The sequence below is a fragment of the Cyprinodon variegatus genome, unplaced genomic scaffold, assembly GCF_000732505.1.
Source record: "Cyprinodon variegatus isolate N-32 unplaced genomic scaffold, C_variegatus-1.0 Scaffold549, whole genome shotgun sequence".
NCBI classification, from domain to species: Eukaryota; Metazoa; Chordata; class Actinopteri; order Cyprinodontiformes; family Cyprinodontidae; genus Cyprinodon; species Cyprinodon variegatus.
The window spans coordinates 133,511-154,900 of record NW_015151002.1 but is presented as its reverse complement, the minus strand read 5'-3'; the positions used below and the strand labels follow the sequence as shown (position 1 = coordinate 154,900).

General features: G+C 37.7%; 1 protein-coding gene across 1 annotated transcript in view; it reads left to right on the top strand.

The window, feature by feature from the left end:
- LOC107095460 (interleukin-1 receptor accessory protein-like 1-B) overlaps positions 1-21,390 on the top strand; it is a gene marked incomplete at its 3' end in the record, with an annotated part of 209,976 nt that overhangs the window by 129,941 nt on the left and 58,645 nt on the right. Inside the window, exon 4 of the mRNA XM_015391575.1 lies at positions 20,915-21,101. Within this exon, the coding sequence (XP_015247061.1) occupies positions 20,915-21,101 (187 nt within the window). The remainder of the gene's footprint in view (positions 1-20,914; positions 21,102-21,390) is intronic.

Genomic DNA, 21,390 nt, shown 5'->3' with positions numbered 1-21,390 from the left:
AAATACTAATTTCATTGGCAGATCATCTTGCTTACCTACTGAAATTAAGGGTAAATTCACTTAATTTAAGAATCTTTTACTTATTTCTAGATTGTTTTTGCAGTGTTGAAAGAAACTATATTGAAGTGCTAACAATTGAATTGACATAATATTGCATTGGAACATTTGTGCAATTGAACACTAAAAAGTAAAACAAAACCCACAGTAATGAAACATTTAATTGAAATCTTGAAACACTTCAACTGGAATGCAATCTAAACTTTGCTCATAAAACATTTAAAAAACCTGGATTTTACTCACATGTGTCTCTTGTCCCTCTCCACTGGCTGTCACTCCTACTGGCGCCCCGCAGCTCTACTATTTTTTTGATAAGCTTTTCTTTTGCCGTTTGCATTTTTCTGGTGTTTCTGAACACTCCATCTTCTGACATTGCACTCTGTAGCACCGTATTATTTGCTGCCTGAGAGTCGTTTGATGCCTCCGCTGCATTGACCGCCGTTATTTTAAAATTGACGTCATAACTCTGCCTCAGATGTCTACAAACTTGTCCAACTTTTGATCCACTACAGTCTGGGGAGTGACTCTCCATTTCTAGCATCCTCTGCGGTGATAGAAAGATGACCCCAGCCACAGTGAGGTCACTGGCTTTACAAAAAACTGGCGCCCCCTGCTGTTGCGGTCGTGTAGCGACCCCAGATTGTTAATTGTCAGCCTGTATAATTGGTTAGACCCCGATTATAAGACGATCCCACATTTTTTACATCGTTTTTAACGAAGAAAAAAAAAAACTCGTCTTATACCAGGCCAATACTTGAATGCCATAAGTTGAATATAGCAGGTTTATCCTACTGCTGACAATTCTATGTGTATTTGAAAAAAAACCTTCTTATATCCGGGCCAATATGGTACATCAAATAACTTAGTTGTCACAATGCAATATTTTTTATAAGGCTAAAAATTTTTATTTTATAAAATAATGGGGGAAAAAAACTTAAACCTTTTGTTAAATGTTGCACAAAATAGATTATAGATTGTATATCAATGTTTTTATAGTCCATAGCTGATTAAAACTTTAATATATTGGATTTTTTTTTTTTTTTTCATTTTGCTATTTGACCAACTATTCTCCAGACATTAAGCCTTTTTTCTTTTCTTTTCTTGTATTTATTTCCAATGTGAGCCATTTTGGGGTGGTTGCCCAGGGCAACATCAGAAAGAAAGGTCTTTTTTGAAACGTCTTTATGTGGTCAAAAGGATGTTAGAGTAGCAGCCATTCAAAATGGCCATTCCCAGTCAAACGCCACCCGAATGTAAGCTCACTTTCCTGTCACTCCAATTAAAATCCCCTCCAACTTCCAGCCAGCGGAGTGACCCCCTCCTTCTCCTTGCCATGTATATTGTTTTACTGACTCCACACTTTCATTGATTTACAGGGCTTCTCTTTAGATCTTAATGTCCACCAATCATGTCAGAAAGAATATTTTTGTACAAAGATTGATGTTTAAAAATTAATTTTAGGGGACCAGCCAAGGCTCAGCCAAGGGTCCATCAAAGAAAATGGCGACATTTTTAATGGCTACTACTGTAGTTTCCAGGTGTGTTAAGTGTGTCCTCCCTGCTTGGTGCTGAGAATCAGGATTTGTTTGTTGGCAACCATACTGGAGGGGGTTCTTAAGGTGATGCTCTCTGACAGCTCTAACAGGGATAAGCATATTTAGAAAGATATATGGTTGTATGCCTTATAAGAAGACTGGTCTTTCCTCAACATTATAAAAGAAGGATTTCACTTAGTGATGGACCTAACTTACTGTTATCGGGAAGCTATAATAACTGGACGAATATAAAAAAATAATATAATGATCAAGCAAAACACATTCATTTGTCACAGGGTGTTTACTGTCAGCTTTGCAACACTTGAGTTAAGGAAATAAAACTTAATAGTGTAGGGAGTTTCACATGCTTGATTATATAGTAATAACTTATTAACCTTGTAGGTAAAGGGCGTTTTCTCTTGACTGGCTCATTAGTCAGCTCTCTGCAGCGATGTACGGTGCAGTTCAAGAAGAGAAAAGCCAGCTCAGGAAGACTTGAATGGCATAGGTTGAACATAGCAGGTTTATCTTACTGCTGACATTTCTCTGTTTATTTGCAAAAACCTGAGTCTGTGTAATTATTTGTGGCCTTTCAGGAGATGTTTATAATTCAGTAGTGCAGAATATTTAAGGGTATCTTCAAAAATATGCCAGAGTATGATCACTTAATATATGCCTTCATATTTTACCTTGTTAAAAATCCAAAAGGGGTACTGCAGAATATATCACTGTTTTTGTCTGTTATTAAATACTGTAAATCATATAATTGCACATACTTGGACACATTCCTCTCCCTTTTTGATGGAAGGTCGCAAATGCCATAATGGATTAATCTAATTTTACAAACACACTGCAGCAGGCTCATCTGCCGCCACAGTATGACTCATTCAGATTCCCAGGCATCCCAGCCAAGTCAAAGGATTGCTCTTCTCTTTTGTCTAAGGAGTGTGGGCCCTATACATGATCAGCATTCGCATATGTTAACACATTTCCATTGGCTCAAGCTCTTGGCTCTGTTTTTGACTGAGAATCTTTCCTGTTTGAAACATGAAGGGCCCTGGAAAATTGGAGCCCTGTGAGATGGAACAAATGAACCTCAGCATAACAATAAATGATTTCTCACTGGATACATTTCATAGTTGAGCAGACTGCAACAGTTCGGCACCAGTTACGATGAGATCCCTTGATGTTACCCTATTAGTGTGGTATAAAAAAAAAAAAAGCATGCCAATCATATTAGGAAAAGTAGCTTGGCAGAAACATCTGAAAATGCAGTTTTGGTTTAATGTGCTGCTTTATCCCCTGCGATTCTAAACTTCTGGCCTTCTTGATAGAATTCTTTCACCTGCATGCACACACAGCAATGTTTTCCTAATCACATCTTTGTTTATCAGTTCAGCTGCACCTAAGTGTGTCAGAGGGGGTTCAGACACTGGCACACCCCTGCGATTCCTCATGCGCACAGACACAACTTGTAAGGTCTACATGCCCAAGAGACTAGCTGTCACTGGCAGGAACTCGGTGTGCTTGCATGTGACAGCAGACCAACACACACACACGCATGCTCATATTCAACATTTTAAGCAGGCTTGACTTTTACTCTCTGGGATGCTTTTGCATGGACATGCACGTAGATATGCCCTAGACACGTTACAGGCATATGATGAGGGACAACCGTAGTAGTGAAATAGAGAGGAGCAGATGAATACTGCCATACGTCAAATTGAGGTCAGCACTCAGCTGTTTCAAATGCAATACCCTGAGGAAGTTTGTCGTATGAAGAGCGAAAACATCTGCAGTGGCAGTGTGCCGCTTGCAGTATGGTAATACAAAGTGAGACTTATACATGCACACAGGGAACCTGATGTGTTTGAAGGTACAACTAACTCTACTGCACTATTGCAGTTCTTTGTTAGAATAGCAACAGTACGCTCCCGATCTAAGGAAATCAATATGAAAGAGTCAAATTAGACAGAAGTAGAAGGATATTTAGACCTGTCATTGTCTGACACAAGGCGAAGAAACAAACGCAAGGATGGATCAAACACTTGTTAGATGAATACATCATATACAGTGGCTTGCAGACATATTATTATCTCAAGCTTTTTTGATGTTGGAATCTCAAACAGTTGTTTTGTTAGTTTTTTTTTCCATCGTGGACTAACGCACAGTGACATAATTGCGAACTTGTGGTTTTCAAAATTTGAAAGTGAAACACGGAAAAGTGGAGCATGCATCCGTATTCTCCCTTTCTTGACTCAATACTGTATAGAAACCTGATACTCTACTGTTATACCTTTACAGGTCTCTGTTTACTAGCTTTGCATATTTACAGATCAAAACTTGTCCCTTCACCTCCTTATAAAAACATCAGAAGCCAAGTCAGAAAACAGAGCATCAATTGACACCAGTTAACAAGGTTTTTTTGTGTGTTAAATGGATTTCAAACAGATTAAGGGCTGTACTTTAACTGGACTAGGACTCCAACTAAGGATTACTTTGCAAATCGCTTAATCCCATCAATAATCGGATAGCAAAAGATTCCTTAAACAAGACTTTTCGCAAATTTAGACCTAGTGAAACTAAAACTTTTCTACTTGAGCGGTTATGGATAGAGCATATTGACAGACATAAGCATTTTTTTCTCACAATTTTGGTATAATTGCTGCTCAAGGTGGGTTGCTCTGTCAGCTTAAGGGAAGTCTTAGACTCTACACTTGTGTTAACAATTAATAGATTATATTATTACTTGACAATTATTTCAATAATCAGTTAATCCCATTTAATCTGATTGTTTCAACCCTACACTGGACCATTCCAACACAGAAAACATGCTTGAAGTTGGACCTCCAGCAAAGTCTTGTAGTTTCTTCAACCTCTAAATCCCTTTTTTTTCCAGGATTACCCTTTAAAACTGAAACCTCCTTCACATCATCTATAACCAGCATCACCATCACTGAAAAGCATTCTAATAATAATTCTTCCACCACCATGTTAGACAGCAGGTGTTTGTGATGATGTGCAAGGTTAGTTTTATAATTGCAGTTGGTGCCACTTGTGGTTTCTGTTAACAATGATGTTCATTAACGGCATATTTGTGGATTACATGACAAATAATATCCTAGCAACAGATTCTTCCTCCTCAGCTGATGTTCTCTGCACTCTTTGAGTTCCCATGAGCCTCTTGGTTGCTCCTGTGGTTAATACTCTCCTTGCCTCCAATTTAAGCCTATTTTGTAGATAGATGCCTTGATAGGTTTGCAATCTTTCTATTTTAACATTATGGTACAAACATTAATCCTTGATATGTTTTAAGTTAAGAGGATTATTTTAACCTAAATTTGCTGTTATCTTTTTAAAGACCTTTCCCCTAATTTATTGTCTTTGTTCCTTTGTCTTTGTTATACTTTGTAGTTTAATGATCTTGACAAACCTCGACCATCACAGAACATATTGACCTTTACTGAGATATACTTTATACCAGTAAACTCTCTTAGGTGACTCTTACCTGCAGATTCTCCGTCTCCACTCCGCTCTGCACTGCTCACTTACGTCCTGCGGAGCACTTGTGCAGTCATGTTAATTAATGAGAATTATTCCACATCTACCGCTACTCCTCCGAACGTCACCTCCCACATACGTCTTCTCCATCCTTCACCGTGAAAATACGGATCCAAGCTATTTTTTTCTCCACTCTGCTCCTTTGGAAGCTGGCCAGGTCAAGATCTGCAATTGCAATTGCCTCAAACAAGAAAAAGAACCTAAAAATATGGTTTTTCAAAGTGAAATAGGGTAACAACAAGTCAGTAACTTCTTATGTGAGCATACATTTTATATATTCCCAAAAAAGAAGGCAGATTGATTGGGTATACATTATTTGTAATTCAGCATATCAGGAAGCAGATATTTAATTTCAATCAAAATATTTAGTTTATGCTGAAAGGCTTAAAACTTTTATCAAATCAGGTCATTACAGCTTCCAAGAACTCATCTCACATCTTCAAAAGCAACTTCTTATCACAGGAATGGATGAAGAGATGCTGATTTTGGGAGTAGAGAACAAACATGGCTCAGACAAACCAATTTTGTATGATCCTAGTTATCCTAATTCCAATGATCCAGAAGAAAAAGAAATGTCTGGGCAGAAACTGCACATATTCTGGATGCTGATGGGGATTTTTTTTATTATGTCATATTAGATTAAGCATTCATTACATCTTATTGTGTACATATGAATTAACAAATAATAATAATACCCTGCATGCTCTTCACGAGCTCCAAGGTTCTCAAAGCACAGCAAGATGTAAGGAACCACCTGTTGGCGTAGCTTTGCGCAGGTGGTCTGGAACGGAGCACAGCAGAGTGGTTATTTAGGGTGTGGGATTTTGGGGTTAGAGGGATTTCTACCAGATTTTATTTAGCAAGTTTAAAGGTGCCTGAATGTATATACCTTGCTAACCTTCAGCTGGAGATGTTAAAAATATTTGGAAAAAAAATTATTTGCTTCCACTTATTATACACTCATTCTGTTTGTATCTTTATATTTGCCTGTCAGATCGAAAAAATGTGCATTCATTTATGTCTAGTAATATTTTGATACATTTTAAAGGGAGTTAAATGGTCTAGATCTTTTCCTGTATTCAGAAATTTGAAGTACCTGTGAAAGTTGGCAGAGCTTCATGAACTTTCTGATTAATTCCTCTTAATTCGATCAAGATAATCTATGAATATCCATTATTTTCATATGAAAAAGCATAACTGGTGAGTTAGGAGCATTTTGTTTAAAAATTAAGTGTACTTTAATGGATCACTTGTGGTTCAGTGTAGGTTTAGTGTAGAGCTGAGTAACAAAGTATTAGGTCACTGGTTCATGCTTGTGACCTAATTCATGCTTGTGTTCGTTGTGACTTCATGTAATCTGTCCTATTCCAAACGGCATTATTAAATAAGCAGGTAGTTCTTTGAGGTTTTTTGTTTTGTTTGTTTTTTGTTATTGAACTGCAATATAATGCATTCTTTTTGTATCATTCACATTTGTCTAAAAAACTGAGCTATATAAATATGTTGTAAACTCATTTAGAGTGGTTTGTTTCAAGTCTTTAGCTCTTCATAAAGTGGGACATTAACTCATCTGTTCATGAGACTGACTTTTAAAATGTTTATTCAGCATTCCTACTCGGTTTGGACAAATTTTGAAAAATGTGGAATTTTATTAGGTAATTTTATAAAACCATGAAAAGTTGAAGACTTCTTTGAGAGTTGTGAGGGGTTACCTAAAGGTAAAATTGTATTCACTCATTAATCAAGAATGACTTGATAATTACTGACTATGAAAACCTAAAACTGGACTAAATGGTAATTTTAGATACCATACCACTGTAGGTCCACTTAGCTGTCTATCAGGAAGCTTAAACCATATCACGCTTCCTTCTGCTAACCAGCTTTGAGATGCTGATTTCACTTTCCAGTATGGATTGAGACCAGCCCACACTACCTAAAATAAAATGTAATGTAAATTCCCTTAACACTTCACATTTATATCTGTGTGTGTATATGTATATAGTTGTCTATATATGTATTTTTTGTGTGTGAATATTGGAAAAAAAAAAAAAAGTTTAACAGGAAGGTTACTCTACTTTAAGTTAATTTCAGTGCAATTAGAGGGAGAGGGGGTATGAATTCTAAGTTTTACTTCTTTCCGAAATTTACATGAATCAATGTCACTTCTCTGGCAAAGTTTATTTGGTAGCAGTTTTGGTTTCTATTTATGTATATGTAAATATAGTTAATTTGGAAATTGTTGTTTGGTTGATGTTAACTAGTCTTTTTTGTGATTCATTTATTATTGTTTGTCATACTTTCTGTCTGAAATCAATTCCCATTCATCATTATCCCTTTATTTTACCACAATGGGAAAATTAATTCTCTGCATTTTAACCCATCCCCTTGAGGAGCAGTGGGCTGCCATTGTGTGGCACCCTCAAGCGCACTGGTCTAACCATTAGACCCACACTTACCTAAACCTGGATATGCCAGCGCCATATTTAAAAATAATTGTATTAGTGTGCAGGATTGACTGGCAAACAGGCCTGACCGGAACCCCAATAGAGAACCCATGAAGTTCTTGGAAGATTAGAGAAAGCCCAGAATCAGGAATGCAGACAACCTGAAGGTTGCTGTTAAAGCATTTCTGTCTACCTAAACATCTCAACACAGCCGCTGGCTGAATGTCATTATAGAAGGCCCATAGATGTAGTAGTTAAAAAAATCACTGAGTGCATATACTGTATTTGGATATACTTTTCTGCTGGCCGGCAGTGCATTGAAAATTTTTTAATTGGTTTTCTGAGGAACTGAGGTCAGGGTTTCCATTAGCTCTAGGCCATAGTAATCAGAATTAGCCAAAAATAATGCTAAAACCATTTAATGTTGTGTCAAATGAATCTGCATAATTTTAATTACTGAAACGATCTTCTTAGTAATATTGTAATTTATTTGTCGCACTTCAGGTCAGGCTCTGCATTGTGATATTTTGGATAACAAAAGTTTTACTTCATAAAATGTTATTTCATTGGAGAATTAGTTTATGGACAGATGTGACTGTAAGCAGAAATTGTGAACAGGCGTGAAAAACATAATCACTACGGTCAAATAGTTGATTACATACTACAGTAAAATAATACCACTAAAAGGAAAAGAAAAAAAGAGGGAAGAAATGAGCAAACCTGAGCAGAACTATAGCAAATACATCCCTCTGAAAGTAGAGCTTTAGTTAGAGGACAGATGTATTGCACTGGGAAATTTTTGGCTCTTTGCAGTTAGCCAACGTCTCACCTTTGACCCTGTTCACAGACACTGGCATGCTGCCACTGCCTTCGGCTTATTAATGGCTTCCCTGCATGCCCCCAAATACCTGGGCTGTCAGCACCAAAGGACATTGAAAGGGGAGGATTATAAAGGAGGGGCGGGGGTGAATCTGTATGTGTGCATCTGCTATTTTATTTGAGCTTAAAATTCCTGGTGTGAGTGCAGCTCACCTTGCGTCTTGTACTATCGAGAGCATACACATTACAAAGCACCTCCCACCTGTCCCAGGCCGTGGCCATTTTGAGCGTATTAGTATTCATGTGCAGGAGTGGCCGGTGATCTCTCAGGGAAGTGACAGTCAGAATGGGCTGCCTGGAACACTCTGTCATTCAGCTCCAGTCAGGGCCTGTCCAATTGATCCTGCCCAGCTGTCAAAGCCAATGAGAGACGCTAGACTAAGGAGCAGCACGGATGGTTTTTGCTGCAAAAAGACTGTGGATGATGGATAAAGAGGAAATACAGTTTGTGTTATAAGCTACCTAGAAAGAAACAGTCTTTAAGCACTTCTTGGACAGTCTATTCAGCAATGACCATTTTTTAAAATTCTGTTTATTTTCGGATCTTTTCTCAGGAAGGTTAACAAAGATGAGAGTTTGATGTCAGAGAGGAGAGCAAAAAGTCCTTCTTCCTGCCAGTAATCTCACCAAATATTGAGTATACGTCAACCCCAAAGATCATAGCTATGAAGCCTTACTGATGATAAAATAAATTAAGATCTGCTGTTTCTATTCCCCAGGAGTTGTTACATCAGCAGCCTGTGTGTTAGCAGTTTGTTTCTCCAACTTTCTGCACCGTTCAGCAGAAAAAGTAGGAAGGTAGTGAAGCATAAAGCAGCCAAGTCCCTAGAAATTGTTGATCTCCACTAATTCATTAAAATTAGCTAATGCTTGTATTGTCCTGAGCATGGGAAAAGAAACACAAGGGCTCCCTTTACGCTCTGGAAGACTATGACATATTTTCCAAATTTGGATGAGCCAATTTTTTCCTTGCAAAATTATATCTTATACTATATAACCCCATTTAGTTATACAAGGGGCTTTAAGCACCAATAAAATTCCCTCAGTTATTTTTACGTCAAGTTTATTTCCACACTAATTGTTTGTTTTAGGTTTTAAATCATAGTGAGGGCCAACAATTAAATGCATATATAACACCTTATTTCCAAGACTTTAAACTGATTCTTAGTAACGGATGATGAATTACGTCTTTTTTTTAACCAATGCAGATTATTCTAGATTTGATTGGAAGATATAGAAGCCTTGGTGTAATAGATTTTGAAAATAAGGATATATAAGGGGATCCAGACGAAGGTTAGACAATCAGCCCAACTTACTACAGTTATTTAAATTTCAGAGCCTGGGAAAGTATTGAAATATAGGATGAAAAATGATCTGGAACCCTGTGATACATTTTTGTAGCTTAGCCTATTGAGGCTATATAAGGGATGCCGATATGTGGAAAGCAGGTGACAATCACTGTTTGACTACTAAATGTGCAGTTAAAGTAGGATCTGATGGAAGAAGAATACTTTAGAGCCAAGGAACTGCCATTAATTGTGGGTTCCGCTTCTAAAGGTGTAATATGGATTCACCAAGCAGCTTCATTTCCCAGTCAGGAGTTATTGATGATACCCCTCTGAGTTCAGTATTCTTTTTACACCTGTATAGTGAGGAGTGCTCCGTCAGCCCTGTTTGGACAGCCTGTTAGTGTGCTCCGTGTGGTTTAATGTGGACTGTTTTCAAGCAGCCATTGTCTGATGATGTATGGGCTGCCGTTTGGGCTTGGGCAACCTTCACGCTGAGCTTTATTCAGCCTTGTGATGTGGCTGTGTGAACTTTGCCAGGTATTCACAGTGGACGTCTGATGCTACAATGGCACTGTCAAGAAGAGAAAGGATGCGCTCTTCGAACTACAGCAAAATGAATATTAAAACTTGTGTGAAAGAAATATTTTAGAGATGCTTTAGTTAGCTTTAAAATCTGTTTAATTTCTTTCAACTTTTTAAACTCGACCCAAAACATTGTATCTTGTAGTTTTTATAACCTCTTTCTCACACATTAAAATACCACATTAAAGTGTGGTTTTCAAACATAAGTCGACCTGCTACCCAATAGCCAATACCCATTGGCTCCATTACGACTGGCAACAAAAAGCCGTATTTAACCCCTCCCTGGAGAGCTGCATGGCCACTGTCTCCCTGCAGCTGCATTTCTGAGTGTTTCAGAAATCAAGAAAGTAAACAAAAGAGCAAAACATGTAAGGAAGGCAGGGCGTACTAAGTGTGCTTTATTGTTTTGCTCTTTTGTCACTCCGAACCCCTCACGTTTGACGATTTGTTAGACTAGACGCAACTGTCACTGTGTGTTGACGTATGTACTATGCATTTAATGGTATCATGTAATTTAGTGGGTCAACACAGCTCTAGTGTTTGCCACAGCATGCCGATCAGAGCCGGGTTGTTTGACCCCAGGTGGACGCGCATCAGTGAGCTGTTCCCACTGCCACTATAACTGATTTTTCCTGGGTGGAAACTGGTTTTTCAGCCAGTGGGAAAGGGGTATATGATGGGTTTTCATTTAGTGAATGTAGATTTTTCAGTGAAATGATTAACTTGTAAATATTTAACAATGCATTTTCGGAATCAAGTGTTTTGTTGGCTATTCCATCCATTTCAAAACCAGATGGGGAATACAACCCATGCTTCATTAATGTACTTTTTTAAAGAATCATCAACATTTTTCAACATGTACTAAAGGCTAATTGGAGGTAGCCCTCCTTTGTAATTCTAATGTTTGGTGCAATCTTACAGTAACGTTCAAAGGAAACTTGGCCCTCATCATAATGCTACAGCACCACCACTGTGCTTGACAGTTGCTGCAGTGCTGACTTCAGCGATGGCCTGACAGCGGCTTTTTGGTGGCAATAAAAGTCTTGGTGCGACTTTCTAAAGGACTAGTACACATTTAGGATGGTTGACTACTCTACCCTGAAAAAGAACAGCTTGTATATGTTATTTAGAGCATCTATACTCATTGTAAGCGTATGCAAACCCTTTACTAGTGTTTAATACGTTGGCAACTAGTTAAAGACCTTGGGCACGGCCATTCTGAAACATTTAGATGTGTCCCTTGTCTTTAACACCTGAATGAACTGCTACACTGCTTTAATTAGATGCAGTATAGCTCTACAGAACTGTTAATGCAGTAAAACTTGTGTTGCGTGCATTGCTGCAAAGAGTCTTGTCAAGATTGTAGTATACAAGCGAACAAAAGAAGGGGTAAACTGAACGTTTGGTTATTACGAGGTGGTTTTCTTTTTTTATTTACTCAGTTTTTCTTCAAAGGACCGGTTTCTCAAACAAATTTGAGCCTCGCCATTATGCTGCCACCACCATGCCTTACTGTTGGTGAGGTTTTTTTAATTTTTAAACCATACAGTTTCTCATCATTGACCCATCAAGGTTTTGAATTGAAACAATGTCTTTCCAGTGTATTCGTTCTATGATTGCTTATTAATCTTGATTAGTTCCAGAGCAAATTTTTGCCTCAAACTCCTATTTTTCATTTAATTGAACGAATGGCTCCACTGACTAAAATCAAATGCACCATGTTCTGTTGAGTGACTGTTTAAATCGGCTGCCATAGATGTTGCAGAAGAAAACCGTGATGTATGTTGTTCCTGGATCCAAGTGGAATACTGTACATTCTTTTTTTTTTTTTTTTTTACTTAAGGGGTTTAAGTTATTGATATCAATGAATCTCAAGAAATACACAATTTCACATTCTGTGTTTAGGGTTTTCCTTTGCCTGGCCGTATGTTTAGCCTCCTTGCTCTCTTGGTCCAAAATAAGCGGAGGAAGTCATCAGACAAGATGCCAAACCTATCGGTATCTGATAGTAGGGACATTGACCTTCTCCTCCTCATATCTGATGTTGGTTTTTATCTGCCAGACAAATGTCAGAAATACCATTCCCCAAGCCCAATCACTCTGGCACCACTGCTCAGCTTCTCCCTCCATCCCCTCCCTCCCAATTGGATTGTGAACAGCAGAGCTGCAAGCGAAGACATCTGCAATACCACAGCTGTCAGTCAAACCGCAGTATAGAGGAGAACTCACACAGCTTGACTGGATCCTAAGGGTAAAAGAATAATAGGGAAGTAGCTGGAAGTTGGGAGGGTTATTTCATTAAAATTTCATAAAACTGAAAGAGCTATTTTTAATTTAACTGTTGCTGCACATTTTGGAACTTTTGGTTGTATCAGTTCATACCCAGCTTTTATATTAAGTTTTAATTACTTTTTTTAATTAAGTATGTTTTATAACAACATCCTGATTAAAAATGTACTTTTTCTCTTCAGTATTCATTGAAAAATGTAATATTTTCATAACATCATCAATCACTTGATAAGGACACCTTGAGACTTTTGGACAACTGATGTTTTTACCTTATTATTTTATATCATGGTTTCTGAAACGTGGAGATTTTGTTCGATACTGACATGGTGGAATCTCAGAGCTGCTGTAGATCTGTTGGCTGCACATCCATGATTAAACTACATAGGGTAAGGTTAGACTGGTCAAACTACATAGTAGAGAGGTGTTCCGCTATTTGAGATGCTTCCTGTTTTCCTCTTACTTACGTTTCTGAGTTTTTTTGCACACAGTTTGGTTTGGCATTAAGTTCTTTCTATACAGAGACATCTGTGTTTGTCATTGTAAAGTCTGGTGTCTGTATTTTTGTGTTGATTTATAGTTCTATAATTCATTCATTCACAGTTTGCACTCAGGAACTACAATTTACCAAAAAGCATTAGCTCAAAAAGTCTAATCTCAATATTTTTACATACTGTACATTTCAGTTTTCTTATATGCTTAATTAGCTTTTAAAAGCAATAAAACAGATTAACCAATCAAAAGTACAATGATCTTCCAAGAGCAAGATGATAACTCCTACAGAAAGACTTATTTATATATTATTCACTAATACAAGCCATTTTTGGAGTGCAAGAGCCTAGCAGGGCTGGTACCAAATAGTTTGCATTTGATATGCGTAGCAGTTTGACTGCTCACTCATTACATCCAGAGGGCTTTGGAGACCGATGAATAAGGTCATGACAGACATAGAAGAGAATAACAACCAAGACAAATTGTTTATGCTTGTTATGAAATCAGGTTGTAAGCATAAAGATGAGTTGTGACTGTCAGAGAATGTGAAAAGAGTTCCCTTAAGGCATCGAACAGAAAATGACTGCCTAATGCATTTGCACACAAGAAGCACTTTTGTCAATTTGAGTATTACAACTTAAGAAAGGCTCAGAGGAGGTTGAAGCCTTGCTTCTTGATGAAAGAAGGTTTCACAACAAACATTTGCTGCATTTTATATTTTTAGCAGGGAGAAACTGTGGTCTGTTGTGGAGTTGGAGGAACTGTTTCACATTTTGTTTTTTATTCATATGTTGTAGATTTGCTGCAATCTTATTGTTTTGTATCATGACTCTGTCTTGGCAAATAATTGGGTTGATACACCTTAAAAATCTTAAGCCATTAGTGCAAAATTTAAACTTCCTAATTTTTTAACTGTTTGCAAGACTATGCAGGTACAGTATGCTTAAATGGGACATTAAATCATTAAGCTGATGAAGATTCTCAGTCATCCAGGTCATAGACATCCTTCGATGTCGGCTCTTCCTATCATTGTGAAGCAGAATTCACCAAGTGTTGGATTGTTCACCCACTAATAGGGAACGTGAGCTGGGTTTAGACCGTCGTGAGACAGGTTAGTTTTACCCTACTGATAATGTGTTGTTGCAATAGAGGAGACCATTCCCCCTTTAACGACAATCCCCCCCCCCTTTAATGACCGACCCTCAGAATCATAGACAGGTTTCAGATATTACAGGCCAACAATGGAACCAAACGACCCACTCATCGGTTACCATTTGCATGTTTCCAAGCAATACAAGGCCTTGTCTATATAATACTCAAACTCACTGCGGATCCAGACATTTAAATTGAGAAAGCTTCCTGGAGAGGTGGCGAAACGTCTTCAAATCTTGGAAACCAAGTCCAGTGGATTTTTTTGAACTTTTACGGAATGAAATCATTAAAGATAGACACCGCTGTAAGGCCAGTCTGTCCTATGGATGTAAAAATACTGTCACAAATACTTGTAGTTATGAGTTAGAAGCTTGGAAAGAAAAGGTTGATCAATTTCTAATGACAAAGTTATCTTAAAGTTTTTAGAAACTCAAAATTAGTCAATCAGATTTCCTTCTATACCCTACTGATAGAACGATACAACTATTTTCATTCTATTTCTAAATACTTTGATTTCTATGCTTAATATTGCATAACTTTTAGACATTGTTATCCCTTTTTTTGTCTTCATTCTGAACTTGTGGAAAACACAAAAGAAAGTAAGTAAACTGTTCTGACAGCTGCAAGTCTGGGATTTTACAATATAATAAAGCCAAATTATCCGCAAGCCAGACCAGTCCAGCCAGACAAGTTGAAACAAGGATCAAGACAAAGTAATAGGAGACGAGGAGCGACTGTGAGGAGACGGATAGTTCGTAACTGTGGACAGAGTCTCTTGTTCCAGCATTGCAGACATGTGCCACACTTTTAGACAGGGGCTAAGTAGGACCATGTTAGCCTGCAGCCAGATTTTGGAAGCCAGGGTGCTTAATCATCCTGGGCTTGGTGCTAAAGCTGACAGGTGAGTTATGAGCAGGCGCCACAGGTAGCAGCCCTAGTCTACCCACTGCTCAACATGACCTTCGCCTCAGCCATAAATAATGAAGCAGCCATGAGATACTGATTTAGGATAACAGGGCCAGCTTTATCTCAGTCTGGGTTATCTTGATCTTATGTAGCCAGTCATGTTAGGCCAAGACCTCTAGAAGCTATTGCAACTGACTCTGTATCATGGTAGCTGTGCATTATATAACAGAAATATAATTATTCCAACCCCTAAATCTTTTGTATTTTTGTCATTTTTCAACTTAAGGTAAAAATGTTTTTGATTAGAAATTTATGGCCTTTGTATTAAACACAAAGTGGCTCATTACTATGGAAGGAAACTAATCATTACTGGTTAAAATGTGAGTGTAAATCTAGAAAGAGAGGCCAATATTTTTACTTAACTGTCAAAGTAAATGGAAAGATGTTATGATTGTTCTAAGAAAAAAGCTTCTCCTCTTGTAATGTTAGTTCTTTTCCTTCCTGAAATCCTTCCAAATCTTATAATACGTCTTTTTTTGTTTTTCCTGGCACCCCATACAGTACTGCACAGTGCTAATCTAATTACTGAGCATGTGAGCAATTATTTCTATATTTACTATCGGACACTTCTGTTGAGAAAAGTTGTTACTTTCAGTGTTTAAAAATATTATAAAAGAGATTCATTGTGGCACTTTCTTTCCCTTGCCACTTTATCCTTTAGGCTGGAGCTATAGTCAGTCAGAATAAAAAGTAAATTATGTCATGATTGTGTTACTCTTTGTTTTTTGTTTTTTATTGAATGTACAAATAGGTTGTAATTATGACCATATTTGTTGGTCTATAGTGCTGGATCTAGAAACCCACTACTATTGATAAATTATAAATTTTAGCTTTTGTTAATTTCTAGTTTAAGTGCTTAAGCTTTAAGGTTTAATATTGACAATAACAATGAAGATAACAATGAATGGCTGAATGAATGTATATACATAAGAGACCAAAAGTTTGGACACACCTCATTCAAGAGTTTTCTTTATTTTCATGACTATGAAAATTGTAGATTCACACTGAAGGCATCAAAATTATGAATTCACAATTCACAACACATGTCATCTCAAGGCACTTTACAGTTCACCAGATCGTAGTCAAACTTATTCAGAGTTTTATATCTAAAAAAAACCATTTGATTGCATCGACTCATTGACTGGAAGGCAATTGCTCACACTAAGCATGCTTGTAGTGACAGTGGAGAGGAAAAACTCCCTTTTAACTGGAAGAAACCTCCAGCAGAACCAGACTTTGTGTGAGCAGTCGTCTGCCAAGGCAGTTTGGGGTTTAAGGAGACAGAAGCAGGTATAGAAAATGCAAAACGGTGCTACGATAGATGCTTAATCATGGAATATTGTGATAATCCATGATATTTTAATATTCTCTCTTCTTTTTCTTCTGCTGTGTTCATCGTGCTATTTAGTACTTTACTCTAACATTATTTTCACAGATGCATCCCCTTTAGTAGGTCTCTCTTGAAGGGAACTCGTTCCACTGGATTTTTAAGGGCCGTCAGGGGGAAAGAGTTTGGGTACCAGCAGGATGAGTTGTTTTCTAAACAGATTTATATTAAAACTATTTCCTCTCCGATACAGATATTTCAACGTAGAGGACTGATGAAAACCCGATTCAATATTGGCACAATCATACAAATTTTTATTAATTATTTTCTTCAGCGGAATAAGGGAAAGGGTTTATTATGTGATGTTATTTAAATAGAGAACAATAGTCAACAATTACAGCAAATAACCCATATATTATTAACCAATGGGTTACATAAACTCTAAACAGAAGCAGTGTTTCTATCACCATGCTAGTATTGATAATTTTAGATGCAGGCCTATTTATTCCCATATTTAGTTTTGAATGATTTCCAATATCAATATCGCATCGAGACATCTTTAATTAATATTGTTATGAGAAAAGCTTTTTCTCTGTTGCCTTCTAACTTCTACACCTCTTACTTCTCTTGTAGTATTATTACTTGAAAGTCAGCTGCAATAATTAATAAGCAATTATTTCATCATTCTATTTCTATTAGGGAGGAGTTGGTTTAATTAAGAGCTTCATTAAGTTAGTTCATTAATTTCCCCCCAGGTGCCCTGGATTCACAGGAGAATATCAAATCAATTCTGCTGCCTATTATTTAATACCGATTGAAACAGTTAGTGCGTTAACGGGGAGGTTTGCTTCAGTTTCAGCCTCCAGTAGCAGGTTGTCAGTTAGTTTTGTAGATGAGAAGAGACTCCAGAACATGTTCTCATGTAAGTTTGATTGGTGCAAAATCCCATGCATATGTTACAGGAAGCAGGAACCAACAAAGCTTTGAACCGTACGTTTAACTCCTTCCTGGTCCTTTCCTCCTAATTTCACAGAATTTGCTGCATATTGCATCTCAAACCCTCTGCCTGCCCTCCAGCTCTATCCGTTAGCTGTCAGCCTGACGCCTCTCTGGGATGATGTGTGCAGGACGCTCTCCATCATTGCCACAGAATTGCATATCTGCTTTACTTTGACACATCCGAGTGACACACTCACCCATTAACGCCACGGTGTCACCTGGCTTGTTATAACTGTAACTGCAGTACAGCGGGGTTCACAAAATGCTGACTGCACGGGACGCAATTAAGTTTCCAGAATAAGGGATCCTTTACCTTCCTTTTCCTTTGCACAGATTTCCTTCTGCTAAGAGAATAGCTAAGAGATCGCCCAGCTCTTCCGCCTCGAAATGCATCATGATGGATGTGAGATGTTGCAAAGGCACCATAGGACAAAGTGTTGGCTCACACCATCAATCACTCATGCGAAGCAGATGACACAATTATGCTCCTCTGTCTTTCTCATCCAGCCGCGAGTTTATCAGGGCTGCCCAGAATATTTAACAGAGAAAAGGGCGCACCCGTGGGATCTCATTTGCACAGGTGTCCATCTGGTAGAAGTTGTCTGGGATAATCTCCACATCATGTCAGATTTGCATCAGGGCTCCATGAAAGCAGCACCCTTATTGTAAGAGAAGCAAGCAGAGCCGGCCAGTTCAGAGGGGCGAGGGATTTTAAAGCTGATACTGTAGGGAGGAACCGCATGCGCGATACTAATCCACAAGGCCGTTAATACAGCACAATTATGGAAGGATTTAACATGTTTGTAATTGTTTGTTGGTTCAGCTCAATTTGTGTAACCAGCTTTAGTTGGAAAATTAGCAGTGAGATTTTCCCTAAATACTGCCAATTTGTTTGGTCTTTAAACCAGCAGGGATTTGCTGCAGTTAGCCTGGAGTACTTGTGAACTGTAACAGCCCTATTAGCCAGTTTGGGCACTGAAAAGGTGCTTCCATTGGATTTATCCACAACATTTGCTTCTGATCTCTTTCAAAAAGCACAACTTTTACAGTGAATCAATGCAGCGATTGATTTCTGCGTTCTCTTAAGAACTGCTCAAGCAGCAGCACCAGTCTCAAACTTTATTTCAGCCTGAAGGAGATGTGGTCAGTGTTATTACAAACCTCTGCACAAACACAAGAGAGGGCTTAGTCTGATTGATTTAGTGGTTTCGAACAAGTTTCTCTTGTAAAATAATTACAAATATTATAGAATACATGAAAAAATTATAAATAGATGGTGTATCTGCACTGACTGGGATTCTTACATGAATTATCTTAGAATCATCTCTGACAAAATCCTGAAAAAAATTGTCATCTCCTGATTGCAGGGGTTTTCTGCACATCCTCATGCTGGCAACCTTCCTTCAGCTACACTGGGGGGGATCACAGTCCTCCCCCTGCAGTACTGAATTTCAGAAGGCCACCCTTTTTCTTGATTAAAATCATTTTAATCTGTTATTAAAGACTTGACCTGAGGAGGGAAAAATGGCTTCTTAACAGTTGCGATAGATACTTCAGACAAACAGAAATTTCCATTAGCACTGACAACATGAAGGATATAACACATCTTAACTGATTGAGACCTAAGGCCTGAATTGATGAGGCTTTCTAAAGCTTAAAGCAAGATAATGGAGTCACTTCCAGTCCTCTGATATACGTCTCCAAATAGCCTCCAGAACTGTTCCGGGTGATGCAACACAGTCACAGTAAAGAAAGTTTTACCTTTTGCAACATACTAGATGACATGCATCCAATGCAAAACCTTTTCGATGTTTTGTAGAGGTTAAAAAAACAACACTTCCTCCAACAGAATCTAGAAGTATCTCCTAAAAGCATATCTAGAGAATTTGCAGCACAGGTGCACCCATATAGATTAGATTAGATTCAACTTTATTGTCATTACACAGGTAGAGGTACAAGGCAACGAAAAGTAGTTTAGGTCTAACCAGAAGTGCAATTGCACCAAGTGCAGGGTAAATAATGGTTCCATAAGTATAGGACAAGTGTGGTTGGAGGGAATACGATTTTTTTTCTTAATATCAGATATCTTACCCTACAGCTTATTTGTCACTGAACTCCTGTTGTCCACTTCTGCACAAAAGCAAAAACCATTAAATACCTTTTAATTCTGTCATTATGTGAGATTAAAAAAAACATTTACATCCGTAACAATATCACACATGTATTCTACCCTGTAATTTATCTCAGCTATAATCTGAGCAGTTTGCTTGTAAAGTCTGGAGTCTTCAGCAGTGTTGTTTTTGACAGCCATCAGGACGAAACTATTATTAGTTTTGGTCACATTTTAGTCATTATGATATGTGATGATGAAAGAAGAAAATTATAGGAACCTCTTTGATATGGAATTTAAATGAACACCAAGATTTTTTACTTTATTTTCTGAAATAATTTTAATCCCATCCAAATGAAGTGACCAACTAGTGACTAGTGTTCTGTCAGACACCCAGAAACATTCTGGAGTATTTTCACGCTGCCGCTGCTGCCATGATCCATCTGTGGTCAAGCAGAATGAGCACCGCTGCACAGCAGTTGGATTGCATGTTAGAAGCAGGACGCAGCAGCATGCCTGATACTGCTGAGTAGATTACAGCACAATCATGCAGTTTAAATGTTTGACTGACAACCCACTAACTTTTATCTAGTCTGGTCTCGTCGACTAAAACTCACACCAATAACTCAAGTTTTCGTCAGCAAAGATCCATGTTTAGCTCGTCAGTTGTCATTACTGTCATGAAAAAAAAGAGGATAAACGAAATAATTTTGTTACATCGTTGACGAAAACAACACTGGTCTTCATTAAATTTTATTCCACCTCTGCACTGTGTTTTAAATTGTCTTAATGTTTATGACCTGAGCAGTTGAAATAACAGGTATAGGTATAGGAACAGGTCATTTACTGTTGCTATACCTGACTCTGCAAGCATGAAAACAAAAGCTACTTCAGTTCCTAAGAGCCTTTATTTGGCTAACCATCCTGCTCCACACACATAAAAAAATCTGCAATTAAAATCTAATGCTACATATATTTGGATCATCTCACTAAAGCATTTGTTTAATCTGTGATTGCTCATATTCTAAATAATTAAAATAAAAAAACAGACCCAAATGTAAAAAATAAGCTGTTTTTGCATAGGAAGGTCGTTTTCTACTGTGCTTTATTCAGTGACTCACAGCTGTGATTCAGAGCCTACCTCACAGCTCTTTGCTTTGGAGGCCTTTCAAGGTTTCAGTATAATCCCTTTTTCTTCCCTCTAACCATTTATTTTTTTCTTTATGTCATTTTAGGAACTCCACATACTGCATGAAGGTGTCCATATCTCTCTTGGTGGCCGAAAACGACACAGATCTTTGCTACAACTCAAAAATGAGATTCTTCGAGAAGGCAGAATTAAGCAAAAATAAAGACATCACCTGCCCTGACATTGAAGACTTCATACAGCCGGGGGTGGAACCTAAAATAGTTTGGTACAAGGTAAAAGATACTCGATTCAAATTGTGTGTTTTTGTACCTTTCATTATGCAATTTCAACCTTTTCTCCATTGAAAATGAACTCTTAATTTGTTTATTATCATCATTATTATTTATTTATTTATTTTATCCTTTTATTATTGGTGAATTATTGCCTTTTTTGAAAACAAGATTAAGATGCACAATTGTGCTTGGGTGTGGGTGCTAAAAATTTAACGCCTTTGCTAATTGAAAAGTAACATGTCATACTTGGTATCAGAAAAGACATATTTTTATAACCTAATTTTAGTAC